Here is a 22,230-nt window from a genome sequence, read left to right on the forward strand (position 1 = left end):
CATGCAATTATCGACAGAGTGTTTTAAAGTTTTAATAATTAACACGTTTTAAAAGCTGGAGTAAGTATAACCATGAGGAAATACGCTTTTAAGCTATCATCACCTTTTCTATGCTCTTGAACTTGACTCACAAAGAAACGCCAGAAAAATAAATATTATATCGTGATCAAAATAGTTTACACAATTTTACGTACCACAAAACCTATAAACTCTAACATGAACAAACATTCCCATTCGTCACAAACATAGTTTATTAAAAGCAATGCGTTTAAACCAAATATTAATATATATATATATATATATATATATATATATATATATATATATATATATATGTATTTACTATATATCATATATCATATATAAAGTATATATATATATATAAAAAACATAAAATGATTATTATAACAAGCTTTACATTGCTTTTTGTCAGCCAATAGAATCCTGAATTACATGGATCCGTCTGTCAGGCCCTGCGATGACTTCTACAAATTTGCTTGCGGGAAATTCCTGGAATCTGCAGAACTACGTGATTATTTGGTACGTCCAGTTTGTAAGATAACCTTGTATACACACTTTTGTATGTATGTAATTGTATTATTTTAAAATAACCTTTATTTAAAACTGTTAATCTAAACCCTTATTATGGCTATTATTCTGATTAGATTTCCATAGATGGTACACATTAATCACTTTAAACTTCAATATAAAAAAATAACTTATTTAAATCGGACTACGTTTAGTCCGGTTATATTTTGAAAAGGTCCACCGATAGGGTGACCATGGCCTTGTCAAGGTCTTAAAGCAAATATCACTTAGAATTAGATAACCGAATCAAGCAACGAAGTGTGGGGTTGCTCCCTTGGATGCGCGACTGCTGAGCGACTCCTTCCTAGCAAGTAGCCTATCTCAAGTATTCGTGGCGGTTCGAAAATCATCTTCCGGTGACTTTATTTCTCATGTTAAATCCTAAACATGTATTATTTTCCATAATAATTTTTACCAAAAAGAAAACCCACGAACACACACACACACACACACACACACACACACACACATCTAGAAACATATATTTTATAAGTTGCAGATGTTTCTAACATATAAAACATAAATTTAAATTATAGACAAACAAATAAGTACAATATTCAATTAATCACTAATTCTACAATTAAATATCAATATATACAGCACATAATTTGAGGAAATTTATGGCATCTATAGCTAAGCCTGTTTAGAGGTATCATCGTTAGTAATACAATATTTAATGAGTGATTAAACAACAATTATTATTTTTAGTGCGGTCTAACACTAAACATAAATCTACGCCATTACTTAAAAATATAAATATCATTTAAAATTTAACATGTAAAATAATAACAATAAAATAACTCTTTTTCCTGCTAATACTGTTTCAGTTCATTTTACCTTTAAAAATAACTATAATCCAAAATAAATCTCAAGACTCAATTATATAACATGTTCTAAAGTGTAACAATCATTGGTGTATGAGCAGTATTTGCTCAAAATCAGTCAACATCAAGCAAAAATTTATTTTTACTTTAAAAGGAATATTTTTCTATTAGGTGAAGTTTTTTGTAATTTCTGGCAATTCACTAAAAACTCTAGGTTCTATAAAGTTAAAAGTTCTTGTGAAGAATGAATTGCATTCCTTAGAAACTGTATAGAGGTTGATATATCTCAGCCATAGCTCGTAAGTATTTTCGTTCTGGGAAGATTTTTTTACTTTCAATCATAAATCAATTTCAGAACTTTGAACAAGAATAGATAGTTTAAAACAAAATTTTGTGGTAAGAATAATGGGAATGCGGGCTTAAATTATTTTTAAATTAAACTAAATCTCATAAAACAATTTTGTTGAAAATATGTAATATTTAAGGAAATTTCATACGTATTACCCCATAAGATCACTCCATATTCGATCCTGCTTTGTACCATGACAAAGTACATAATTCTCAAGATCTTTGTACTGCTTTGTTCTGTGGGAAATAGAAATATCTAAGTGTGCTGTTAGGTTTTCTATTAATTTTGTTGAATGAACTTTTGCAATTGACATAAGAATCAACATTAATTCCTAATTATTTAACATCGTTAAAGTTTTGAACAACAAAACATTTATTTATTACACATGCATTTGCTCTATCAATTCACTCTGTACACTTGTAATTTATGGGTTATAAACGTGGTATTTATTTTCTGAGATTAAAATTTACATATTACTATTTACAACCGGTTTTGGTTTATTTATGTTATTCAACAGAACACAGATTATCTCATTTGTAAAATGGAACAGAGGTGAATTAATCAAGACACGACGGGCATAGGATTAGTAGTATTTAAATTTAATATTATATTTTGTTTGTAAAAGCGCACAAGATAATTGCGAGTGATTACTCTGCCACGACTGTAAACACAAGATGAGGCTTTAATTTTTAAAGTACTTAAATGCCTTTCACGATTATCTCGGAAGTATCACAAAGGTACGTGTAACATGAGGTGTAAATAAATGTTTATTTCTGTAATGTAATGCGGGTCGATACTGTACTCTCTATGGGTCGGGATGAATAATAAGACGATACATTTCGAGTAACATTGCTCTAGGACTGCTCGTAAAGGAACGGACGGGACACGGAGGTTACATGACGGTGTCTGGTGGTGGACTCAGGGTGGACTGCTGGCTGGCCAGCTTGGACCGTTGGTTGAAGGGTAGTGGCGTGATGTGACGTCACAGGAGAGCAGCCTATGAGCATTCTTTATTCATATCAGACCTCATCGTATGTTTACATCACCTGACAATACATACTGCCAACATAACTGTTGCAGACATTAAATATCACTATGGGTACATTACCAAATTAGTACTTATCACACTAAATACACTACATTAATATATTAAAATAATCGTATCTTAATTTATCATAGGCACAGTTAATACCACACGTTTGTATGTTTGCATGGTTCGGGTAATAATAAAGGAGAAAAACTAGTGATAAAATGTAAATTTTTCATCCCAACGGTCCATCGTAAACTCCTCAGCAGAGTAAATTGACTTAAAAATAGTCATAATCGTTGAATTGAATTGTTTGGGTTCATTAATTCATTTGAGATCTCCAGGGAGCTTATTGATTATCTTGAAACTCATTTTAGATGACAAGTGTTCGGTTATAGTCGTTCTATGCTGTTTCAGTTCTGAAATTGTCCCTGTCTTTGGTCTTGTAATGGTGGACGTACATGCCTTGAACCAATTCGTACTAGAATCTGCAATAATGATACAGGGCATCTGGAATACAGAAGCTTCACTACATCAAATGTATCTCATTATGTCATAATACTAACTGTCAGAGGCACGTTTCAATATATCAATGAGAAATTTACATTTCGTCACGTTTCAAACATCTATAATGTTTTGCTTGTTTATCTGACAATAAACATCTGATGGTACAGATATAAAAACATAAGCAATATATTTATTGTAAATATCTTGTTAGTGTTATTATAATGGTTAAAACATGATTTCAGTCAAGTAACTTTTCGTTCATCCAAGTAGACGAAATAGTGGAAGATCAGTTGAAGGCTATCCTTTTCGAAGAGTCAACACCAGATGAACCTAACCCATACAAGACAATGAAACATTTGTTTTCACTGTGTTTGGATGAAGGTAATCGTGTGTGCACTAAATTGCAATAAATACTTTGACAAGCTTGTATGCCTGTTTCATTGATTTTATAACGGATGATTGAAGCATAGTAAATCGTTTCCAGTTGTAATGAAAAATATTTATGTATCATACTGGTACAAATATGGTTATAAACATTTAATAATACTTTAGGCCTGATATAACTGTAATTATTTATTCTACATAAATGTTGTGTGTGTGTATATATATATATATATATATATATATATATATATATATATATATATGTATATATGACTGTGTTAATAATATTCAGTGATAATTACTACAATAATAAATATCAAATTTTCATTTCACTTAAATTTACTTCAAAATAATATAAATATGAAGGCACTTAACTTAATTACATTTAAAACACAAATATGCTATCGAAAGGCCTCACATAAATTAAAGTTTTTATGTATTGGCTTTGTGTATTTTTAAGCGTAATTAAGTTTGTAGTAGCCAATGCACCATCAATGCATTTAGTTTCAATTTCTTTTATTAGCCACAGCATAATTAAATCATTAAATTACATACAGTAAAACGTTTAATTTTCAATTATTAGTTAATAACTTCTGTAGGCTTCTACTCCTCCGCACTCTTTATTTGTGCACAAATCTTGATAATTAAATTTTTTTTACTACAGATTGTCATGTATAATAAAGGTATTTAAATTTTTATTTCATTTTTTATAAAAGATTATATAAATTTATAATAGCAGGAAAGTTTATCACTCATCGAACTGTTTGATTTGTTTACATTATCTCCCTCCAGTTATCCGTCTTTTTACTCACAAATATATAGATGGCCTTTCTGCCCATTATGGTCATCATTGATGATTTGGATCTCAAATCACCAAATTTTTGCATGTTTTCGAAGTTCACAAGGATCTATAAGATCTAGGGGTTCTGTAATTTCTGCTAGTTAACCTCTCTCATGTTTTAGATTTAAAAATAGTAGGTTATGATAAGTTTTCTTGGTATGATTGTCGATATTTAGTACTTGAATAATATTTAGTTCAAATTAAATACTTCTGAACACTTTAGATTTAAGAAGTATTATTCTATCTCAATTTCACAAGAATTTAAAACTACACAACGTTGAATTAAACTATACTATGTGAAATACTATCAAATTCACTGCTTTTCATTTGTGTAGTTAATTATAGATTGTTTTTTTATCTGATTTCAACATTTTTTGATGTTTTACAAAATAAATGTTTAAAGTATATTTCTTATTATAAAATGATAAGATATCTTTTATAGCTTCATTGTATAATACTTGTATCGAAATTAATTCCTAAATATACTGATTATTTAGTTGCAATTTGCTATGTTGTTGTACCTATTAAAATTATAAAACTTGTCCCAATGTATACAATATTGTATTCATACAATACAAAAACATATTAAAAATGGCTATAAAAAATTCAAAACTTAAATATAAATATATGATATGTCAAATAATTGCAATTAGTTACATTAAACTCATAATAAATATGTATATTAAACTTCTAAATTATTAAAATTAAGATTAAATTTAAGTTACTAATTAATTAATTTTAAATAACTTGTTTTATGTTGCAAACAATCTGTTTGGTAAGTGTGGTATAAAATATATCTGTCTTTTTGTTAGTGTATTAATGAGGTTTAAAATTCTATTGTTTTTTAGAACGGTTTTATTCATTAATTAATAACAAAATTACATTATATATGTATATATATATATATATATATATGTTTGGAACCTCAGCACTTGCTGGTCCAGGAGCGTAAATCGTGCGTACCTTGTTGGTCATCGCGCCTCATGCTGGTCCGGGCCTTGAACGTGTTGGTCCGGACCCGCAAGTTACGAGGCTCTGTATAGAGCGTGTAACATCCTGGACCAAGAAGTGCTGCTTGCCTGTAAAGTTCATTTGATTGTACAGTAGCTCGCCTAGCGTGAGTATAACGAACTAAATACTCGAATGAGGGGAAATCCCCCACCATTCTCGGACCAAGATTTGCCGGGTTTCTGTACAGGGCATACTGTCGAACATTGAATAAAGTGCTTTTTCAAATCAAATCAAATCAGTCTTTATTGCCTTTTAACAGCATACAATATTGTATAGAAGCAGTCTGTATTAGCCAATGTATTAGCCTATCTACTCATTCACACACAATTATACACACAAAAAGTTCCTCATCCAGACAAACATGCAATAGCTAATCGGATCCTGTTAAAACGTGTTTCCATTTTAATTGTCTATTTACGGGCGGCTTTCCACGAACTCACATACCGTGTCAAAAGCACCTGACACCAATAGGCATTGAAGACGAGATTTAAATTTTTTGGTACTGCCAATGTTTTAAGATCCTCAGAGAGCCTATTAATCAACCTAACACCAGCCTGCGATGGCAAATTATGAGACGCCACCGTTCGATGTGGTTGACTGCGATAGTTGTCCCTGCCTCTTGTCTCATACTGGTGAATGTTCCTTCCCTGAGCCAATGTGCTCTTTGATTTACAGAACACAGCCACCTCGAAGATGTAGAGGCAGGGCAAGGTCAGTAAACCAAGCTCCCTGAAGGCATCCCTGCACGACTCTCTTCTCTTTAATTTAGAAATGATTCGTACACAGTTTGTTGTTTGCACAGCTACCCCAGAGTCTTACTCCATATGCAAGGTGCGGATAAACAAGGGCAAAATAAGCCATTCTCAGGATGTCGTGAGAACAGTGTTTTGCCAGATTCCGCAAAGCATACAAACCTGAAGTTACTCTGGAACAAACACTTTCAACATGATTGTCCCAGGTCAGACCTCGATCTAGGTACATCCCTAGGAATTTGATGGAGTCAGATTCCTCTAAGAGTTTGTCATCTACCAGGACAGCAGGTCGTGCACTACCTTCACGCTGTCTCAGACAAAAATCAATTGTGTTTGATTTTGAGCTATTTGTTTTCAAATTGATTTCCGAAAAAATTGGATGCATGAATTCACTGTGACAAATAAATTAATTTCAAGCTTCTGCAAAGAATTTGCAGTAACGCAGAGAGTCGTATCGTCAGCATATTGAATCACCTTTCCATTCTGGACCGATGAGTTTAAATTGTTAACGTAAATAGTAAAAAGCACTGGCCATGGATCGATCCATGAGGGACGCCATTTGCCATTTTCAATTTTCCTGACATGGCATTTGAGATCTGCACGCACTGGTCTCTATCCTTATGTAGGACGAGATCCACCTGTGTGGTAGACCCCGTATTCTTCATGTCGCTAACTGATGCATCAGTGTCAAAAGCCTTAGAAAGATCGAGAAATATTCTGAGCACCTTATCCCGTCTCTCAAAACCATCGACAACAATATCCACAAGACTTGAAACCGCATCAATTGTTGATTTGTTTTTATGGAAGCCGAATTTTTCAGGACACAGTATGTCAAATCTTTCCAGAAAACTTTGTAGTTCATTCAAAAACGCATTTTCAAAGATTTTGCTGAAAATTGGCAAGATTGCGATTGGGCGGTAATTTTTTGTTTGATGAGGATCTTCTTTCTTCAATTAAAAGTCGGGGCAATTTTTGCTGTTTTCAAATCATCCAGGTAAACTCCAGATAGAAATGAGGAGTTTACCACTTTTTTAGTGGAATCAAGATACGCTTGGAGCATTTTTTGACTAGCCACATGGACATACCACTGTTGTTACAAGATTTCTTTTAATTTATTTTTTGCACAATACCAGCCATCTCAGCCTTATCGACAGCGGTCAAGATCATAGACGATACCGGTTCTCTACCAAGGTTGCGGGAGAGGGTTTCAGTGAAGCACTCATCACACGAACCAACTGAGGCAAAATACTATTTAAATTTGTCAGCAATTTTTTGAGGATCATCTATAAGTTGGTTTTCAACGAGCAGTAAACATTGTTTTGATTTTTGTATTGGATGTTCTCGTTTTACGGATTAATTTTCCATGCTGTTTTTGAAAAGTTCTCGGTATTCTTTAATAGTTTGTTTAATTCATAGGCTTTAGCAGCTTTTATAACTTTCTTATATATTTTTCTATAATTTTTGAAAAATCTTTGAAAATTTTAGTTGTTTGTATTAATAAAAATTGAGTGATAAAATTTGAGTTTTTCACGAGATGTGAGAATACCTTGTGTAACCCAAGTATTCTTATGTCGCTTACTGCGTACTTCAAATTTTCTGTAAGGACATGAAATATTTAAATAATAGAGAAAGCGTTCATTAAAAGCAGTGTAAACTTTATTTGGACACTTAAATGTTATTTAAAAATTTCCAACTTTCTCGCTTAAGGTGATAAATTAACTCGTTAATATTTTGAGGGTTTAGAGCTCTTTGGACCGTATTCTCTGCAAGCCTAGTCACCGGATCAAGTCCATTAATCAATCTCCTGAGCGAAGTGATCAGAGATGGCAGGATTGAACACGACAACGTCAACTTTCGGGATGTTGGTGATAACGTTGTCGATGGTTGTACTCGTCGTGGCACATACTCGTGTAGGAGAGTTCACTGACCAATTTAGACCAAAAGCTTGAAGAATATCACGCAGCCGCCGAGTGTGGGGGTTGGGGTGGTCCAGTGCGTTTATATTTAAATCGCCAATTAAGAGAAATAGTTGATTGTTTGAAAACAAAAATTGGTTAGCAGGCTCTCTGGTTTTCCAAAAAAGGATGAAATAAAACTTCGGTTGTTGTTTGGACGGTATATTTCAACAATATTAACTTTTTCGGATGAATTTAAATTTATATTATTACCAGCAGCCTCAAAATCAAATTCTAGAGTATGAATTACTTAATTTTTTTTCAAATTTCAAGGGGATTTTTACAAAGATTGCCACACCACCTCCCTTAAAATTGGAACGAAGGAAAATATGTGCTAATTCATAATTTTGCATTTTTTTAAATGCTGATCGGTTGTAAAACAGTGTTCCGATATTACAATAATATCAGGTTTTCGCTCATCGCACATGAGGTCCAACTCTTCTAACTTATTGGTAGCGGATTGAGCATTTAGGTGAATAATTTTGAATTTCGAAATTTTATGAAAATTTTGAGTGGTTTCTGAAAACGTGTTCTGAATAAATAACGGGATCTGATACCCCTCTCTCGTTTTACATTCGTCATAGGCTCTTCGTTTTTTTTTTTTTTTTTTTTTTTTTTTTTTTTTTTTTTTTTTTGACAGGAAAGCGTAATATTGTTTTCGTCAGGTTTTACAGGCGAAGTAGCTTTGATGAAGTGTCATGCTGCATGAGACGGTTCTGGGCAGGACTGGCGAGCGACTCACAGGTATCAGCAACAGCAGGTGAGGCAGCAGGCACTGGGCAGTGTTAGAGACAACTCAGGTGCAGCAGGCGGTCCGACAGCAGAAACCTAGCCCTCCACTATCATTTCGACCAGCAGCTCTTTACCCGGCAATTGCAGATGCATGTCATCCGTGTGAACCGTTTCTTCCGATATCATTGATATCGAGGAGCTTGAGGTTTGAGTGTCTCACGCATAGCTCCTCAATGTAGTAGTTGGCGTGAATGGTCCGTTGGTTCACAGGATGGCTAACGAGCAGATCGTGAAGATAAGGGATCATTGCCAAGATAACATCGGCCGAACTCAGTCGAACGGTGACTCTTTCTTCCAGGCGATTATAGATGTTGTGTGACTCACCGGCAGCGATGTCGTTGGTTCTGGCGATCAGGATGAAGCAGCTAGAGGGAAGCGAGGGGCTTCTGGACGTTACATTCAGGAGTTTTGCCCCAGGCTTACATATGCCAGTCACTTTGGCAGCCGATGAGACGCGGCGCTGCACAATGCGGGCCAGGAAACGGGTATTACTGTCACCCTCAATCACAACATTCCTGAAGGAAAGCAACTCTCTTTTAATTTTGCCTTTCAATTTTGGCCTTCATCAGGAGAAGACTTTGGAGGAGGGTGTTGGCCGGATGGTTTATTATTGTTGCAGGTTATTGTACGGGGATATTTTTGTTGAGCTGCATTAGTGGTTGCGATGGTTTTGAGAATGGGTGGTTTTTCGTTTGTATTTTCGAGAGGTTCAAATCTATTGCTGGTCGTAATAGGAACATATTTTTTATTTTAACAGACAATCCAATCACCCGTCGCCTGAGAGTAGCCACAGGAACACCCCTGGACCTCCCTCTCGGCCCGTAGACATTCAATCTCTGCCTCGAGTACTTGAATAGTTGTCCTCAGATTGGTGACGAGGTCGCGAGTCTCGGAGCACTGTGAGACCTGACAGCAGGTGGTCACCGGTGGCTCGCACTGCACAGCGCAGTCTCTTACAGAAGCTCCCGCTGATACTCCGGACAGCGAAGATCTCGCAACAAAAATGCCATTTGTATACCGAAGAAGCCTTGTGTCCGATTCAATGGAATGATCGACAACCCTCATCAGATCGACATTGAGCTGACTTATCTGCTCCTTTAATCTGCAGTTTTTTTGACGCAAGTTCGTCAGCATCAGAGGCTCCCGACGAGGCGACAGGCGTAGGCCCTTCGAGTGAGTTTGTAGTAGCGGCAGGTCAGGTTTTGTTGCAGCGACAGGGGTCGGTTTCTCTCCCGTAGACGCATGGAACGCAGTAGTCTCGCCCGCCGGTGAACTGATCGATGTGGAGGATCTGGATGGAGTGGCGCTCAGCGCAGGGTCCGGGGCCAGGCGTGGAGCAGGCAGGCGGCGAGTCAGATGCAGGCGGAGTAGGTGAAGCAGCGTCGGTCGCAGACCGAGTCCTGGACAGCGGTGACAAAAGCGAACGCATGGTGACTGGGTGTTCGCCGCTGTGTTTTTTATTGCAAACAGTCAGTGCCGTTATATTTGGATCAGTTTTAATCGATGCGCTGCAAATTTTTTTCGATACATCGCCAGAATACAGGGTTTCCCGGTTTTTGTTTTTTCTATTGTAAATTGCATATTTTTATCAATAATAAATTGATGAATAAATAAATAAATAGATAAAATGAAAAGTCACGATTATTAAAAGAATCTAAGTAATAAATTTATAAGAAATAAAACTTATTAGATTAACAATAAAAACAGTTTCTCTACAGCAAAAAGGTGCTTCTGTGGTGGGAAATCGAACCAATGTGTACTGAGATGCTGTGCCGTGACCCCTACTGTTGCTGCCACGCAGGTAGACAAGATGTGGTAGTTACTTCTTGTTCATACGGCTCGTCGCTCTGTGGTTGTGTTAAAAATGGAGTTGCACAGTTTATTGCAAGTCTAACCTTGCTATTTTTGCGACTAGGTTTAGGGCTAAAACTTACAGATAAATAAACTATCCAACTCACTGTAAGGCGTTATTTATCGGTAACTTAAAAGTGTTCTTCAGTGACTAATTCTAACAAAACTGTGACGTAAAACCTTGCAAAATTTCGTCTATGCCAGTGCCGCGCTCGTGTGTACTTTCTTGACAGTATACTTTGATTATCAGTAGGATATTAATACGTACAGATTCGAAGACCCTAATGTTTCATTTTATAGAGCCTAAAAGTTAGTTTTGCTTTAAAAAATTATTTTTCAAAGTTTGTTATTTCACTTTTCATTCTTCATGTATATAAAACGAGTTCAGGTACATTAAATCAGGTATGCTGATCGTCTGATTTTAATTTCTAACATTCACTCTATTCGCAACAATTTGAGTGCGGAATTACTAAATATATACCTGAAAACTTATTTTATTTCAGTTTCTTTATTCTATACACCTATTGTTATATTCATACACGTATTTCTTATATATGTTACAACCTTTTATCATATGTACATGTTAAAAATTTTATTTCTGATGATAAATAGGCAGTTTATTAACCATATGAAATACCTTGGATAATTACCGGTTTCTCAGATCAATCTAGACCAGAAATTAGATGAGCTACCGTTTGTAAAGACAACCTTTCGACACTGCGTTGAAAACCCAATTTCAAATGATCTTGACGTTTTAACAAAAAAATTAGTTCCTCAAAAATTTAGGTAATTACTGTAATAAAATCAATTACTCGAAAAATTAAAATATGTGGGAAAATATTTTAAAAGCCATGGATATAAACAAAGATAAAGAAAGGATTCCAATTAATTGATCATTTCAATCAAGGGTCAACGAAAGGTTAAAACTCTACGATGTAAAAGATGAAGCAGATTTATTCCAGAAATATTACGCGAACGTCGGGGACCGCCTAGCCCGGTCTTTCCTGTAACCTGGGTCGTCACGAAAGATACTGAGTACCTGGTGGACGCTTACTTCCGGGTAGAATCTATAACGGGCCCCGAATTCCAGCACGTATTCACGGATATGAAGGGCGGCTCGGCTCCCGGCAGTGATAACATTCTAGCTTAATTCCTTCAAATTTATTTGGCCTATTTACTTTTTCCCTTGCTTCATATAATAAATCAGAATGAGGGCATTTTCCCAATCACTTTCAAACTTGGAAAAGCAATCCCGTTTTATAAAGGGTAAAGTAATGTTCATGATTTCGGGCGGACTTCCCAAGTACGTTCATTATTAACAGTAAATATTCATTAAATTTATCTAGATTAATGAATGTGATTGAATGATAACATATAAAATATATCTTCTTACTGGCCGTTCTTGTATATGTTTATTCTTTACGCCTCTGAAACTAATAAGTTGTAACGTATTGACTGTTTACATTTCTTTCAGTGGCAATCCAAAATCTACCCAAAGAATTATATTGCTTGTTTTTTTACTGTTTTTAACTATTGAATTATGGTATAAGAGCACAATCATATTTTTAAATTTTTGCTATGACCAATTTTAAAACGGCGGTTACCCATCCAAGCAGCTGCCACGCTCGGCGTTGCTTGATCCCGAACCGTTACACTGTGCCATTGGCAAGAGGAAATGTTCGCTGCCACAACTATAAAAAAACCTAAGGTTCCTATGGGCTAATAAAACAAATCATAGGATTTAGTTACAAATACTGCTTTATCTAAACAGTGGTTTGCAAGAAGACCTATAATATTTCGTGAAAAAATATCCGTATTGCTTTATAGTACCTTGAGAATGAAATTATGTTCAGATCAAATATTTCCTCTATATCTGAACTTCCTAGTTTAAATGAGGATAAATCACTATAATGGCCATAGTAGGATATTATTAGTATTTAGGAGAACATGATAATTTAGAAAACAAATTTTCCTAAACCAAGCATTTTTCAGACATAATATATTTGTATGTTAAACTTTTTTATTTTAACCCCTAAATATATTTTAATGACAGGTGGATTTATTACCAAACAATACAAACTTGGAGATGAACTATTTCGATATAATTTAGCGTTATGCTCCTTATAAGTATAATGTGTATTTTTGTGCATTCAATAAATTAAGGGAAATCAAGTTATATGAAATTAAAGTTTAGTTTATCCGATTTCTATACAAATATTTCAATATATTTTAATTTTAGATTGTTTTGTTCAAACGCATTTATATAGTTAAAGGACGAAACAAACACGATAATAGCACTCAAGAATCAAGTACTTAATAAAACCAATATCCGTAAAAGATTTAAGGGTATCGTAGGGGTAACACGTTCACGGTCAAAATTTGTTCAAAGGACTTTTATAATTACTTTTTTAGAAAGAGGGCTGTAGGGTGACTTGAGCAAATTAGCAGTTCTACATCAATGAACCGCAGTTTACAGAAGTTGATAATAATGAAGCAATGGGGATTTCCAAAATGGTCATTCCAATGTATGTCCGCTATATTTTTCACTAGACCAGCGGATGTGTTTTGTTATGGGTGAGAGGCATTACGGTGCAGTAACCATATTAAATAAACCCAAAGTCGCAGTTATTTCCTATGAACGATTCCCTTACGGGGAGATTTGTGTTCATGGAAGGTTTGTGAAATGGCCATATACTCATTTGATCTTTACATTCATGCAAACAATGTTTTGTATAAATAATTTACGGAGTGTTGAATGAGTAGACTGTAGAAAACAAACAACACATGGGCGTTACAATAAATATATCTATTTAAGATATAAAAACATCCTCACTACATGCACAGCACATAGAACGCCATTAAGTTTTATTTAATACTTACTTATGTTAACGAAAGTGATGTATTGCATTTCTCAGTCAACATAATTTGTTTTAGATAAAATATATGTTAAGCGAAACGTACAACTTTCCTATATGACTATATGACCATTCCTATCCAAAGGAGTATCCAGGAGGCTTTTGGGGTAACCCCCCTCCCCTTATTGATACAAACATTCAAACTAGGCTTATATTTTAACTTACGTTAAACAGAATTTATACTCGTTGTCAAACAATGAATCAAACTCGTAGTTCAGTTTTGTTTTTTATTTGTTTCGATATTTTAACTATAACAGCTGACATATAGTAAAACACAGGACTTGTGCTTTATAATTTTTCTCGGAATGATAAGTCCGTCTGCTACCTCTAGGGGTTGACAAATATAATAAGACACTGTCGCTTATCAAAAGGTGTTTTATAGTTGACCAACATTTAAAAATCAAATAATGAACTTCAACCCTTTGGTAGTGACTTAAAACACACAAAAAGTTACGTAATAACCCATGTAATTTATTTTATACCATCTTTTAATCAAATATTTACAAAAACCATTATTCCACAAACTACGTAAAGAAATATCATGTTAATCATAATATTATTGTTATCATAAGTATTAATCTGACTTAAAGTTTGTATATTTTTATTTACTTAAGTTTTTATTTAAATAAAAGAACATATTTTATTTACATCAAATTCCACAAACAATATATAAATAATAGAATAATATTAACAAAATATTATCATAAAGTAAATGTGAAACTCTTAATGATATCAAAATGAACTCGAGAACTTTATGCAAACAGTAAAAAGTCTTTCCGATCAGATAACTTTTGAGTTTTGAGGCATAAATAATGTAGGACTTAAGTAAACAATTAAATGTTTATAAATTTGTAAGTTCAATTTTTTAATTTTTATATAATTCTAGTTTCTATTTATGAAGCTTTGTTCTGGACTTTCAAACATGTGTTAGTTGTGGAAAGCAATATAACTGCAATAATAAATTAATTAATAACAGATAATTGAGATGCTATATCACGAAAAATATTCAAGTATTTAATTTTTAGAAAACATATATCAGCCTATAGACTGAAATATACTACCGTAAGTCCCCCTGAGAGTATCATGGTCGGTAACGTCAAAACCGTAATTAAACAGAACAGAGAGAAATATTATGCTCATTTCATTCAACGGCGGTAACTGCTTTTCGAACAAATAAAGAAAGGCAAAAATTGTCGAGGCATTATGAGGATTAGGATTTGAATGAACAAAATGTATTATTGTTTTTAATAAAATAGTGTTTTATGGTAATGGATTTGAATAATGTATTCTAGTCCAGTAACGTACAGTAGATTTCACGTTATTCAGAAATGAACTATGTTCTCAATATTTAAAAAATCTTATGTTATCGAGATATCAAGGTTAAAATTTAATTTTTTTTAGGATTTGAAAGGCCTTGCTAATTTTAAAATCAGTTGAGAAAACACCTTACATGTTTGAGGATAGTAAAAAAAAGTCGAGTTAAGGAATAGACAAATACATGTTGTTTGACTAGAAGAAGACAAGAAGAAAGCTGGATTCTAACAATTCGATTTTGTAGAAATAAAATTAACTAAATATACTCGTATTATAATATAACAGTTAACAGATCTAGATTGAATCCTATAAGACTGACCTGTTTATCTATAAGTCTGGTCTAAAATCACAACTCAGTAACTTTAAACTAATGTCACTTTTGACATAAATAGATAAGATTCTCGACAAATGTGTAAGAATTTAGTTACCGAGTTACCTAAAGCAATTTCACATTGTAGCTAACGAAAATTATGGTTTTAGAGAAGGAAAAAGTACATCTGATGCTTTAATTGATGTTACTAAGTTAATTTCATATACATAAAAAAACACGTTATAGTGACATTCCTAGACCAAGATAAGGTTTTTGATTCCGTTAATAGAAGAAATCTCATTAGAAAACTGGAAATTACTGGAGTTAAGAACAACGACGTGGAGTCTCTGCAGGAATTATTCCAGTACATTTATCTTTTTGCAATTTCTGTAAGTCAAATGTATGTATGTATTGTTTGGAAACAAATAAATGAAATGAAATGAAATGTTTACTGGAATAAAGGTAATTCGACTTATATGTAGCCGATCAGTCCATAAAGTTAGTATTATAGTTTTACTGTAGAAATTTCTTTTAGATCGTGCGAGATAAGTTCGTTGAGTTTAAATTCTTACATCTCATGTTTATATCACGAAGATTAGTAACAATTTTCCAAGTTGCACTCAAAAGGGTTCCCACCTGTCAAAATCTACTCTATGTTAGTTAAAACTTCTTTAACTGTGAATAACTATTAGTTCTATTGGGCCATTGAATTGTAAGATATAAAGTATCTTGAAGTTTTTTTTGTCTATTAATTAAAAAAATTATTAAACAAAATTAGCTTCTTACGAAGTGATAAGTGAGCTTTGTTTAAATAGTCTTTAATAGTTTCAAAGACATATTAACAATTTAACGATTTCTCTAACGATCTAACATCAATATATAGAGAACACTACTCCAATTTTTATTATGCATTGTTTTTCGTTATTTTTCTTACTAAAAACTATCACCTTTACTTTTTCAGCGTATCAACGTTCTAAGAAACTGAAAAATAAAATGCTAATTTGCTACGAAACAGATTTACGAAAATGTTGTATATTCCGTGCCTGGGGAGGAAATACACTATCATCTCAGATCTATCTTATTGTCAGATCTCAGTTTGATGACTAATAGTTTGTCTAAAACTGTAAATACAAAGAGTATCTAATATGACATTAGAGTCTGTGGCATAATTAGAATATTGAAATTAAAATTGTCAACAAACTAAATAGATTTTTTTGTCCATTTATATTGGTATACCAGCATTAACTTTTATGGTGGTTATTTCCCTATCGCTATAATATTTTTGTGTCACACTTTGTGTGTGGACCCTAAATTTAGACAATGGAGGTCAACCACTCACATACAAGGCGGCGGAAACACATACAATTACTGATTATTTGTCTAAAAATTTGTGCAGTTGTATTTACAGTAAATATATCCTTTATAATGCCTTCGTATTAATAGTATATCGGAGAAATTTTAACATATATTAGTTAGAATGTAATTTAATTATACTTTATAACCTGTCCTGCTGTGATATTTGAAATTGCAGATTTGTCCTTAATTCAAAAATAGTTACCTTAGTGTGTCTTTCTCTCTATAAGGACTTCCTGATACTTGGGACTCTTTGCAAGTCACGTTAGTCCGGGCAGGTATTCCCCTCGGCGCTCGGAGTATCGATTTAAAATAGGACTCACAATGGTCAACCCAGGCGAGCCACACCGCCCGGTTCAGAAGGGCCGGTTTCGTCGTCGGCCTGTTGTAACTGACCATCAGAGCTTTGGCATTTTGGTTGATATAACCACAAACGCACTCTCATTAAAATTCAAACCATTGATATAAAAAGTACATGCACAATCAGCCACGTTGTTAGTCTACATTTCCACGAAATGAGATCAACCCGGCGATGCCTCAGTTTGAAATTACTGCTGCCACGTTTAGCTTTATAGTTTGTTTATCGTATGATGGTTGTTCCAGATCAGTATTTCAAGAACGCAAATTTAATAGAATAGGCATTCCAAACTGGAAAAAGCCTTCCTCTTTTCGTTAATATGTTCAATAGACTGTAATGCATCTCATATGGAGGCTAATTTTAACATATCTACTGTCTTATTGAAATAAAATAGCTGGCAAACTTAACGCGGCTACTTTCTTCAAAGGTCGCTTTCATCGGGTATCAATCCCTCTTTTAGAAAAAATATATTAAAGAACCTTCAGTTTTGTCATTAATTTATATTTGCATCTAAATAACTTCATTGCTTTAAGAAGTAATGCTAGTTGGCTTCCGGCCACGCATCTGAGTCAGATTTTGCCATGTGGCCTTGCAGATTTTGCCTTGCATGCCAATTGTATTTCTTAAGAGACCCTTACTAGTCGTATCCTGTCCGTCCACATAGGTGACCAATCAATACAAGGATCTTATGAAACAGAATAAGGAGGAAATTCGGTACAGAGAAGAACGATTGTATTAGTAAACGATGCAGCGGTCACAGAGGAGAATTGATTTTGCGCTATTATTACTTCAAAGTTTTAGGTCCGGCAACGAATGCGCTAACACTACAACTAGGTCGGGCCACCGTACTCTGCTGCATTGATATCACATTGAAACCTTATGAAAAATAAATTCCCCTTAAACTATAACTAAAAAACCCCTTTTCATATCAAAACCATGGTGTTTATATAATTTGCGGCGGTAGTCAGAATTTTAATGACGGTAAGTTTATGGCCGACCAAACTGATATAGCAAAGTGCACTGATGGTCATTCTTTACTGAACAGATGATAGCAAAGCCGCATCTTCCGATCATTTATGTATACAACTACTAGATAGATAACTGAGCAATTTAAAATTTGTCTTGCCGACTGGGATCTTTGGATCTACCAGACGACAATAAGACGGCAGCTGCAGTAATTACGTATGTTGTGATCGCCTCGTTTTTTTTGTACTTGCTCAGTCAGGTACGTAGTTATACTGAATGTATGCTTAATAATCATGTATACTTTTTACCCGGTGATAAAAGGTTTAAGAATCATGAACTGAGCATGAAGAATTAAAAATGATGAGCAAATCAAGAATTGATTTACTTCTTCTTGCTGTTTGACTCAAATGTCACACGTTTTAATGATAGAATTGTCACATCCGCTCGCAAATTGTAGAAAATTCATTGCTATTCGAGGGTAGGCATAGTTGGTACTTTTATTCTAATAATTTTTAAAATATAGGAATTCACACATTGGTAAAATCTTTTAAACTATTTGTAAATAGTGATTTATTCAAAGTTTAATATTTAGTGTTAAAAACAATCGTTTTCACGGGGAAAATATTTATTTGAGATAACTACATTTTTAGTTATATATTATCCAAATACTGCTACAAATCTCGATTACATTAAATATTTGCAAAAATGGATCTTGATAAAACAGAATTATTTTCCTAACACGTAAATGCAATTTTTTTTTTAAATCTAACGCATCCTTCCTAGTTTGGCAATTAACACAAACTGTGCAGGATGAACTAAAATCACTAATTCCTCTAAAATAAAGAACGGTGAAAGAATTGCCAGATAAGTTTTTTCAATAAACCGAAATCAATCGAACATAATGTGAACACCTACCAACCACTCAGTAGCTATTCTCTTGTTATAACTATAAAGATATTGACGGTATCTAATGACCTCACTTCCATATTAAACTCCCGGGACTATGAAAGGGCTCTGTTCACACAGAAGATAAACTTAAACAATTTATTGCAGTCCTTCCAGGAACCAGGCTACTGAATCGTCCTATGCCGGCCCGAACCGAGGGGCAACTATTTATGCTCGGCGCAATCTAGCCAAATTTTACCCCCCAGAAGTTTTAAGAATGGTCTACTATGGCCTAATCCATCTTCATTTTGCGTATGGAATAAGACTTTGGGGAAGTTGTGCAAAAAACAAAATGAAGCGCGTCTTTAGACTTCAGAAAAAAGCTGTCAGAATCATTGAAAATTTGAATTACAGAGAGTCGTGTAGGGAATATTTCAGAGAGTTGAGATTGCTGGCTTTGCCCTGTCTCTATATTTTTGAGGTGATCATGTACTGCAGATCAAGGTGCATCTTGATTCGTGGCAGGAACGGTCATCAATATGACACTAGAGGCAGGGATAACTTTCGAACTCATCAACGCAGATTGACATTAGCGCAACATCTACCGCAAGAAGTTGGTGTCAGATTAATCAACAGGCTCTCTGAAGAAATCAAAATTTCCAATAATCAAAATCGATTTAAAACGCGTCTCAATCTCCTTTTGGTGTCCAAGGCTTTCTGCTCTGTTGATAAATTCATGATAAGCCACTGGGATATTTGAGAGTGCTGGATCTGAGGTCAATGCGATTGTGTCTTGAATGATTGTGTGAATTGTGAATATGAGGTTGCGTTAATGTGTAGATAAAATCGTGTAAATTTACTTTAACTATTGGCTATTGCGATACGATGTAAAAATTGTTAAAATAATGCAATAAAGAGATTATTATTATTATTATTTTATTAACGTTTACAGGTGTGACAAAACGGTTTTGTGAATTTTTGTGCTCTTAATTGTCTCAGCGATTCATCATAAACTCGTCAACAGAGTAAAATGCCTCTGGCACCAAAATAGTTTTGAACTGATATTTAAATTTAGTTGTTTAATACCTTCAGGGAGACTGTTATTAGTTTAGTCCGACACCAACTTGAGAAGGCAAATTTCTGAAAGCATTTCTTCTGTGTTGTTGGACTCGAAAGTTATCAAGTTACCTCTACTGCCATGATGGTGAAACCCCCCCCCTTCCAACAAAGCGCACTTTGATCTGGAGTAAAGGATCACCTTGAGAATAGAAACAGGACAGAGTCAGTAACCCGACTTCCCTAAAAGCATCTCTGCATGACTCTCTGGCTCTCAAACCAAACATCATTCTCACAGTTCTTTTTTGGAGAATGAAGACCCGTTCCAACTTGTGTTTTGCACAGCTACCCAGAGTTTAATTCCATACCCTAGATGAGGATAGATTATGCAAAAATATGCCGTTTTCAAGACTCCGATGGAGCAATACTGTGCCAAGTTGCGAAGAGCAAAAATTTCTGATGCAATTTCTGCACAAGCGTGGTCGATGTGATTATCCCAAGTCAAACCCCGATCTAGCTACATATAACGGAATTTCGTGGTTTGAGTTTTTATTGTTTACATGTTTTATACTGTAAAGTTCCATTAAATCTAGAATACAGTAAATGTTTTGTTGATAGTGCTAATATTGACAGTGTCCTGCACTGGGCGCCAAAGAAAAAATTTAACTTTTCCTGTAAAGTGACGAGATGTATAATATTTATTGAGAAATTTGTTTAAGGAAAACTGGTAATAATGATTTATTAAAATTTCCTTAATAAAAAAACAGCAAAGTATGGTATTGTTTTTGATGGAGAAGGATAGGATTGAATTTAAAACCTTTGATAAATATTTTATAAGAATTAAATATAGAGTAATATGAAATATTATTATATTGTTTACCGAGACTCGGCCGGCAAAGCAGATTCGGGACGACTCAGACGAATTTCCAGAGGTTCATATCGGTTTGCTTCCGGAGTGAAAAACTCGTAGAATCATCTATTAAAGTCTATAGTTTTATATTTAAATACATCCATGACCTTTTTTATTGATACAAAAAGCCAATGTAGTTCCTAAATCTGGCAATAATACTAAATATGATTGTATAAACCTCCCACATTTTTAATTTACCGTTCTATAGATCTCCCCGAGATACAAACGGAAAGACATACATTTCTGCTTTAAAGATTTAGTGATAGATTTTATTTAATGTAACATTGTTTATGTACAATTCAAAAATTTAGTTCAAACAAATTTAAAACCTTAGAAATTTATTAAATTAATGAATAGTGTTAGTGCTATTGGTTCAAAATTAGTGAAGCCTGTAACTCGAGGGGCCGGAAAAACTTAATTTATGATTGTCTGTCTGTCTTTCCGAACGACATTCCGATAACTAAATGTGCTATTGACTTGAAATTGTGCATGAAGCTTCATATCTATTTGAGGAACACCGAGTTTCATGATGGTCTGTGTCACTCTATAGAGTTTGGTTAGGCACTAGCCAGAGAGTGGTAATAACACTAATATCTTTGTTTCGTATTGCGCACAAAACTTGTATACAAAATTGTACACTATAGATTAATAATACCTCATTTTTTCTATTGAGTAATTATTTGTGCAGGATATTCATAAAATAAATAATAACTAAAGAAGAAGTTATCAACATACACAAAGTAAATATTTGTTTCGTGAATGCTTAGCTGTTAGCTGTGATATTTTTAGGAAAGGGGTAAATTTATTTAATTAACAATAAATTCAACATTTTCAAAAATAATATTTTGGCCTAACAAATTGCCCCCATGTGCATACTAGTATGTCTAAATTTATTTTAAATCATCAACACACTACAATGATTTTTTTATGTATCAAAGGAATTTTATATTGTGGAAAATTAGCATTTCTTTGTGAAACTCTTTATTTTGCTCGAAAGGTTTTAACAAATACCACACAGTTAGAAAACATTTTATAATACTCTTTTTAATAATATGCACTGTTAAGATATTATAATTGCGTTATCGTCTTCAATTCAAGAGTATTGTCTTATTTAGCTGTTCTCTCTGGAGCGGTTCCCTGATATTTATAACTCCAGGCTATCGCTTTCTAGATAATAAACGTGCCACTCAGAACACTCAACCATTGAAACCGTTGGCCTAACATAATATCAACTTACATGATGTTCCATTCCAATCGGCTAATTAGATAGCAATATAATCAA

General features: G+C 33.9%; 1 protein-coding gene across 1 annotated transcript in view; it reads left to right on the forward strand.

Annotated features, from left to right (window-relative positions):
- Nucleotides 1-438: 438 nt before the first annotated feature.
- Nucleotides 439-22,230, forward strand: part of LOC124372614 (neprilysin-2-like) — a gene marked incomplete at its 3' end in the record, with an annotated part of 52,479 nt that continues 30,687 nt past the window's right edge. Inside the window, exons 1-2 of the mRNA XM_046831018.1 lie at nt 439-540; nt 3,538-3,676. Of these exons, the coding sequence (XP_046686974.1) occupies nt 454-540; nt 3,538-3,676 (226 nt within the window). The remainder of the gene's footprint in view (nt 541-3,537; nt 3,677-22,230) is intronic.

The sequence above is a fragment of the Homalodisca vitripennis genome, unplaced genomic scaffold (assembly GCF_021130785.1).
Source record: "Homalodisca vitripennis isolate AUS2020 unplaced genomic scaffold, UT_GWSS_2.1 ScUCBcl_3643;HRSCAF=9301, whole genome shotgun sequence".
Classification (NCBI taxonomy): Eukaryota; Metazoa; Arthropoda; class Insecta; order Hemiptera; family Cicadellidae; genus Homalodisca; species Homalodisca vitripennis.